Source organism: Nyctereutes procyonoides, unplaced genomic scaffold (genome assembly GCF_905146905.1).
Source record: "Nyctereutes procyonoides isolate TBG_1078 unplaced genomic scaffold, NYPRO_anot_genome, whole genome shotgun sequence".
Taxonomy (NCBI): Eukaryota; Metazoa; Chordata; class Mammalia; order Carnivora; family Canidae; genus Nyctereutes; species Nyctereutes procyonoides.
In genome coordinates this window covers 3,907,789-3,916,160 of record NW_026575119.1, presented here as the reverse complement: position 1 = coordinate 3,916,160, position 8,372 = coordinate 3,907,789, and the positions used below count along the sequence as shown (strand labels likewise).

General features: G+C 37.7%; 1 protein-coding gene across 2 annotated transcripts in view; it reads right to left on the bottom strand.

Annotated features, from left to right (window-relative positions):
• Positions 1 to 1,381: 1,381 nt before the first annotated feature.
• ODAD2 (outer dynein arm docking complex subunit 2) overlaps positions 1,382 to 8,372 on the bottom strand; it is a 181,727-nt gene continuing 174,736 nt past the window's right edge. For both annotated transcript variants that reach the window (XM_055334519.1, XM_055334518.1), the window contains one exon: positions 1,382 to 1,503. In XM_055334519.1, coding sequence (XP_055190494.1) covers positions 1,390 to 1,503 — 114 coding nt within the window. In that variant the 3' untranslated portion in view covers positions 1,382 to 1,389. The remainder of the gene's footprint in view (positions 1,504 to 8,372) is intronic.

Below are 8,372 nucleotides of genomic sequence, written 5' to 3'. Positions count from 1 at the left end.
GTGTCTCTGCCTCTCTCTCTCTCTCTCTCTCTCTGTGTGTGTATGACTATCATAAATAAATAAATAAATAAATTTAAAAAAAAATCCAGTTCTTAGTTAGCATTAATACTATTGCCTTGTTCTTATTATCTTCTTTTATGACCTCTGTTTCAGAGGACGGAATAGGATTGATGTTTTACAAAACCTTGAAATTCTCAGAAACGTCTTATTTTTTTTAATCAGATAATCTATCACTAGTATAATTTTCATCCTGTACAGGCTTCTCATTTCATACAAATTATTTACATTTAATTCAATTAAGTTTATGATCTTCTCCAAATTATGACAAACATAGACAGCACTTAGTATTTTTCTTAATAAAAACTGCTTAGCCTGTTCTTCAAAGAATTAACTGAGATAGTCAGTTTTTGGAGCTGATGCATACAAAATGATTTTCCTGGCTAGTACTGGATGCTTGGGACAGTTAGTTCCCAAACATTTTAGCACACCAAGGTTACATATGCGATTCCTTAAAGTGGCCTCTAATGTTTCCATAACCTGATAAAATGCTATTAATCTTTTGTGGCCACTTTAATAAAAGTACTCTGTGTGCTAAAGGCGAGTTCAGAAATTCAAAGCAATTTTATGTGAAGTAATATTATCCTTACAGCAACATAAATTAATTCTTCAATAAAAGTGTTGGTCAGTCCTGTGAGGGAAATAAAACATAATTGTTTATGCTTTGTAAGTCTAAAAGTAAAAATCCCACTCATTGCTTATGTTTTTGTGATTTACATTATCTGGTACAGTGACAGCCATACATTAACTTCTCCGATGTCTGATAGTATTTAGGAGAAATCTAGAATGACCTCAGGATGATCTCTCTAGGTCCCGCTGCCTGACTCTAAATTCTATTTAATAACAGTTCGTGAAATCAGCACATCTCCTTAGAGCTCTCCCGTGGGTTGCAAGTGATCAAACAGACAAAACCATAATGACAGGGCAGTGAGATAGGTTTAACAGAAGGAGAATTCTAAAGACATGCAAAATGACTATAGGACTGAACACCAGGAAGGCCATGTCTTTTATTAAAATCATCACAAATACAAAAGTATCACTGAAATAGATATATGTACTGTATACATATCTATCTGGAAAATTACCACAAATTTATTAGCTTTACATTTCATTACATGGCATATCCCCAAAATATTAAATAGAACACAAATATCTATGCAATTTTTGGATGAAGAGTACCCTTTGCATTTTTAATTCCTGTGTTTTCATTCAGACATTTATCTGTCTGTAAAACATTTGCTCAACATGCTTCCTGATCTAGGCTTCTTGGCCATGGGACTGACATGTTCCCTGTCATGTAAAATTTGGTAGTTTGTAACGTCTGTGCACATTTCAAGTGTATCTTGCCTTTTCTGTAGCAAGAGCCAGTCTGCGTATGTTGGATATACATCCAGCTGCGGCTTCCTGGAGGTCCTGGTCAGGAGACCCAACCATACCCAGCAGTAGCTGTCACATGTAAAAGAGGAGGGCGGAGAGGGAAACAAGTATAAAACCATTAATCTCAAGGCATAAAATTAGGCTTTGAAAACAATTTTTAATATTAAATGTTTTTAAAAGTCACCAAAAAAAAAAAAAAAAAGAAAAGAAAAGAAAAAAGGACAAGAAATGCCATTTAGGCAAATGCAAATGTAAATGGTACTTAACCAGACCGAGATTTCTCATGAAATGCTTACCATTTTATTTCCTGAAGCTGAGATAGACCTATTTCTCCCACCTTTCTTTGGTCATCTAACTGCTATGGAGTCTGTTTTGAAATTTGTCTTGCATTCTTTCTGACTTTTCTGCCTCTAGGCCAAGCCAACAGCACACCATGCCTCGACTATTAGTACAACCTCTTAGATATGATTTCTCTGCATTCCAACCCACTTGATCATGTCACAACCTAATTATGTCAATCCCCTAACTGCATTGACTCCCAGTGCTAAATAACTACAGCTTGGGACAGTTAGTTAACTAACGAGTTAAACAGTCTGTTAACTCATCCTTTAAAGGATTTTTGTGCTTTGGCCTCAGTTTACCTTTCTAGCCGCTTATCTTTCTCCTGCTCTATCCTGTACTCCAAGGTCACGCACTTCTCCACTTCTTTTGCCCTGATTGATGCCATCCCTCTTCCTAAAAGGCCCTCTCATTCTCTTCTCTGAATTTCTAAATTTTACCTATCTTTCATGACCCAGTTAACTTTTCCATGAAGCCTCCACTGATTTTCATCAAATAAGATGCTATCTTTGCTTTATCAGAACTATCATAGCAGTTTACTCAAATGCCTATTACTATCCTTATATCATCCCTTTTATTTTTTTTAAGTTTTGTTTTTTATGTATTTAAGTAATCTCTACACCCAATGTGGGATTCAAACCTACAACCCTGAGATCAAGAGTTGCATGCTCTTCCAATTGAGCCAGACACGTGCCCCTATATCTTTCCTATTAAATAGATATGCGGATTAATGCTTTCTGTCCTTTAGATTATAAACTCTAAAACTTATAATACTGTATCATGCCTAATACACCAAAAAATGACATCAAAAAAATGTGGACACCAAAAACTGTCAAAGAAATTAATTAGAACTTTAAAAAAATCTATCAGTTATGAATCAGATGAGTAGTTCTGACAAAGGATTTGAAAATTTAATTCAAGTCATCTATTTTCTACACAGTAGCATTTGGGTACAAATGTTGATGACAGAAAAGATGTGATAAGCAAAGAGATATTGTAAAGATAAATGTGAAATACCTTAAATATGACAGGCTTAGGGATTGGACTTTTATTCTGTAGGCAGTAAAAAGAAGTTATTTAAACAGTTTAATCAGCAGAGTGACATGATCACATTTGTATTTTAGAAAGACAAATTTCATGACACCATGCAGAATATGGATTATAGAAAAGAAAGGGAAGGATCCTGAAGTCCTTCAGGGCAAAATGAATTCAAGGGACATTTGGGGGTTAAGCTTGTGTTGAACACAAATGGCCCAAGGATATCTGGTTATCCAAAAAGAAGAAAATAAAGATGGTAATCTTCCATCATACATAAACATTATGTCCAGGTGGATTAATGATTGAAATAAAAATGAAAAATATAAAACATTTGGAAAGTTGGAGTTGAAAAAACCCTGATAAAATTGAGGTACTGAAGGATGTTTGGCAACTCAGGTCCTCGACCTCCTCATTGTCCATGGAATTGTCCTCCACTTCCAGGGTCACATCCTGGTCCTTATTTTTCATCATGTTCAACAGTCCCACCAGTGCCTCTTGGACATCTCTATACTAGGCAATCTCAGAACTATCTCGAACCTAATATATTACAGATAAAATTTCTAATTTTTTCTATCTAAACCTGGGTCCCCCATCCCCAGTATTCTCCTATATCAATGAAGATATCACCACTTAGATGCTCAAGCCAGAAGTCTCCTCACCTCACACTCCCACCTCATCTCCCCTGCTTCTATCCAACAATTATCTTTGTGATTCAACTGCCTACACTTATTCCAAAGTCATTTGCTTCTCTCTATTGCCATTGTCATCACCCCTGTAAAGCCTACAGCACTTTCCCACTGTCCTTGCACCCTCTCTTGCCTGGCCCCCAGTCAATCATTCATACTGTATCCAGAGTAATGTCCTAAATTGTGAAGTTCACTGACAAGGAGCAAAATTCTAGAGAAGCAAAGGGAATAAGACATGATCAGTCTTCTGAGAGTCAAGAGAAAGAAATACCGTCTTCTGAATAAGGGAAACAGAGCTGTTTGGGGGAGCTCCTGACTTGAGAGTTTTGCATTGTTAAAGTAATTAAACAGGAGGCCATTAGATAAGGTGGCTCTAAAGCTTTGGTGGCCTACGTAAGCAAACCAAAACCTAATCCAGAATCAACACACTTGAATCTAAGAATATGAAACCTGAGGCCAACCAATCACAAATAGGCTTTCCCAAATAAGGCAAGAGCTTATGCTATAGCCAATCAAACAATTTCCTTGCTTTGCTTCTGTATCTTGTTAAAAACTTTCCCCTAGCTCCTGGAGTGTTCCTAACCACTTTCAGTTTGGCACTGCCTGGTTTGAATCATGCCTCAGTTTATCTTTTTAATAACATTACTAGTGTTTTTCTCCAGCATCATTCGATCACCAAGGTGTAAGATGGAGGAAATAGGTTATAGCACTGCAACTCATTTGAATAGTCATACAGTCTGAGCTGACTGAAAGGACAAACAGAAGGCTACTCATAGGGATGCCTGGGTGGCTCAGCGGTTTAGCATCTGCCTTTGGCTCAGGGCATGATCCTGGGATCTAGGACTGAGTCCCGCATTGGGCTCCCGGCAAGGAACCTGCTTGTGTCTCTGCCTCCTCTCTTTTTGTGTGTCTCTCATGAATAGATAAATCTAAAAAAAAAAAAAAAAAAAAAGAAGCCTACTTATAATCTGGGAGGTCATCTGTAAGGTCATCTGTAAGAATTAGGAAGGTAGGAAGGCAGATCTCTGTGAAGTGAGAAAACAGTGAGATGGAAGCTCAGGAAGTTGAAAAATAGGACATTAGAGTTTGAGAATGGATTATGTGGAGTTTAAGATTTTATAGATAAACTTGTATTGTTTATTGACAGGGTCCAGGATGTGACCATGGGAACATACATCAATATAAGATTGTAAGGCAGTTTTATACATATGTGCACATGCATACACACACACACCTCTATGAACACATTTATTTAATTTATATTCTTATTCTCTCTGCAAAAAGAGCAAATAGTGCTCTATGAACATTATTGAAAAATAATGAGAAAGAAGAACAGAGTAGCCAGCTCTCCTTGGTTACTATAACACATGGCTTAGGTGTCTCGGTATTATAACTCACACTTAAATCCCTTTTCTAGCTTGCAACCTTTAACTCTTGATCAACAATTCAATATTTTTATCAATTTATTTATTTTCTTGTACCTCATTTTATTATCATATGAAAGCTGCTAAAGCAGACACAGCTATATGAGGCTTCGGCTACTTCTTCTAAATATATACTCAACACAGACTTTCATCCACCACTCTCTTTTCACACACACATTTTAGTTGTCCACCCCCATCCCTATAGCCTTCTATCACTCTTGAGTATTGAGTATTAGCTATAAATGTGGAGATTTTGCTCCTGTATGTCATTACAGAATCAATAAACAAGAGCAGTCCCAGTCTGGATGCCAAGGGAGCCTGATACTGATACTTCTCTATTCTTAAATGGACCTATTTTTTCTTTCAATTTCTGCTTTCCAAACTTTAAATTGGTTCTTTAATCAAAACAAAACATTCCAATCATTTCTTTGGTAAATTATATAATCCCTTGAGGATTTTAACAAGTTAATAATTTCCCTTTACATAATGTATTTTCTCCCTCCATCCCCTAAGTAGATGACTCAAAAGAATTCATGAATTCCCTCATTGATTCCATTATTTTATAAATACAGCATTAAACTGTTCCAACAGCTTATTTATTTATTACTATATTATTTTTTTTATTACAGCCATGTCATTATAATGAATAATGTCAGTTACCTGTAGACTTTTCTGGGCCCTCAATGAGGGAGGGCCTGATGCTACATTAAAATATTGATTTCCACAAGAAAATGGGATGGATAATAATCTACCGTCCAACTTCCCTATATATATGAAGAGTTGTTGTTTAGGAAGTTGGAGGAACTATCTGAGCAGAGAACTAGACAATTGCCTTATGCATTTTAGCTGCTTTCTAGAAAAGGCAAGCAGTCATCAAAAAGGTGGGTTTTGAAGTCATAGCTCCTTGGATTTGTATCTTGACTCTTCTACTTACTGGGTAGGTTACTATTGAATCTCTAAACCCTATCATCTCATAAGTTTAAGGGGATCACCTGCCTCTGAGGTTTCTTGAGAAGATGAGTAAGATAATAGAGACCTTTAAAAAGTGTTGAATGCCGGTATTCACAGCTTCTTCCTGTCTTTACATTTTTTATCTTCCCCTGCTTTCTTCCTATTTTGTCTGTTTCCTGAGCCTTGGAAGGATCCAAGCATGAGTGTGAGAGGGAAAACTAGAGAAACTCAGGCAGGGAGAACTCATACCAGAAAGGGCAGAGGATTCTTTGTGGCAGAGAAAGAAACAACAAACGGGGAAGGAAAGGAGGAAAGTGGAGAGAGGGAAGAGCTTCCACTCTGTTTTGAATAGAGAATTTGGAAAGGTTTGAATGGGGGGGGGTGTTATTTTAGGAGCAACTTTAGGGTGAGACAGATGTAGTGAGTATAAAAAAAGATAAGAGGATTTTAAAGAAGTTTAACAGTGTACAATTGTGCTGTTTTCAAGAAAGAGTGAAACTAGAATTAAAATTACTTTCAATTGCTACCTAGTTGCCAGGCTTTTGTGTCTGACTGCATTTCCATGTCAGGACTGGACCACAAGGCAGCTTGGCTTCACAGGTTATGCATTTGAATCACATAAACCCATGCTTAGTACAAAGTAAGAGCTCCATAAGTGGTATTCATTATCATGGTGATTATTTCGCCAGTTCTGAAGTCTGGTTCTGGCTTCTATTCCCTGGAGTCCAGCCCTGGTTAGTTTGGGAGGAATGAGGAAGCAGGAATCTTTGCCCTAAGGTCAGGCTAGCCCTGTCAGCACTTGCTGCAATCCCCACCTCATCTCTGGTTGACCTCTATGGGCACCAGTGGCCCAGGCTTCACTTGGTATCAGCTGTTGCTACCAGGCCTTGCATGGCTCCCTTGGAAAGCAGTGTCTTGGCTGGATGCCTGCCCAAACTGAACCTGCATTTTGCTCTTATGCCTCAGATCTTGTTGCTCTGTGGTTCCCCCGTCTTCTGGCTTTCCAAGTCAGTTGCATTTATTCCCAAACCCTTGATGCCAGTTATATAATTTCATATTACATAAACTAATGAACTGTGAGTGTGAAATGTACTAGTCATACGTTTGGCAGGCTGTTGGCATCTTGGTGTTTCACAGAGAGCCTGCAGTGTGTTGGCAATGCCAGGAGTCAGCTAGATAAAGGTTGCAGAGGGGAGGATCTACTATGCACTCACATGCTTTCCATTAGAATATGTTAAATCAGTGCAGGGTCCTTTTTATGAGTCTACTCCGTAAATGACTTTTTCTAGGACCTGAGTAACCTCTAGTCCTGAATGCATTAAGAGGACTACTACTCTTTGGGGAATTAATTTAGTCTAAGTTTCTTGCACTAACCATGAGGTTTCATTCTGCATGACCTATGGTTAGTAAATGTTTAATCTAAAAGTTCAACCAGTGGAACCTAGCAGTCCAGTATTTTAAAGGCCTAAGGTAGAAGCAAGGGTGAAATTTTAAAATAATAAATAAAAGAAGAAAAGGATGGCCTAGTACAATACCTGTGATAGGCAGTGAGAGTTGCTTCCTTAAATGTACCTCACTGGCATTGGGCCTACAAGTTACCTAACGTTTGTACAACGTGAAATGATTTTATTAGCTACCATGCTTAGTATGTGCCAGGCGCTGTGATTTATTCTTCACTAGTTAATTTGTCCTGCTCTACCCATTTTCCTTAGCCAGGAACATTCTCAATCAAGGGTATAGTGTTGGAAGTGCAGAAGTTTCTGTGTTCTCCGGGCATGAATGGCTTGATATTTGAGAAGCCCTTCTGAGACTCTTTTGGTGATTCTGCTCTATGAATGTATTGGTTTTCCTGCATTTTATTTACTGCTGTAAATGGATGTTACTCATTGCTTTATTAATACACCGACAGGCTGTGTTACTAATGCTGCTTTACAAATTGAATAAGGATGTGCTACTTTCCCAAACCACTCTCTGGACAAATGTACTATATATGTGTCTTGGTTTTTAATCGGGCTCAGAAATCTATGCTTTTATTTTTCAGAAGAGCCTCATAAGCAGACTAGGACACTCAGGAATGCTTTAAAATAAATAGAAACATCCACACAACAGAAACTTAGTGCAAAATTCTGCATTCGACAGGCAGCTAACAGAAAGGAGAGAGCAGCACATTTTTTTCAATCACTAACACACAGGGCAAGGTGAGGGCGGTTTGTAATACTTCGCCATAATTACATAAAGGAGTACTTTTCTTAGGAAAGTGAACTGCAAATTGGGTACAAGTGATTGTGGAATCGGTACACTCTGTTGGGTGTACATTTTCTGATCTGTAGACATTTTCCAACTATAAAAACAGTTTTGATATTACAAGGGGGAAAACACCTCAGGTTTGCTTTTTTTGAAGTGTTTGTTCCTTTCAAAAACTTTCCCCTTTTTAATCTTTCCCTCCCCCAAAACACATTCAAGGACCTTAAATTTATTGGGAGTTTCATATGTACACCAG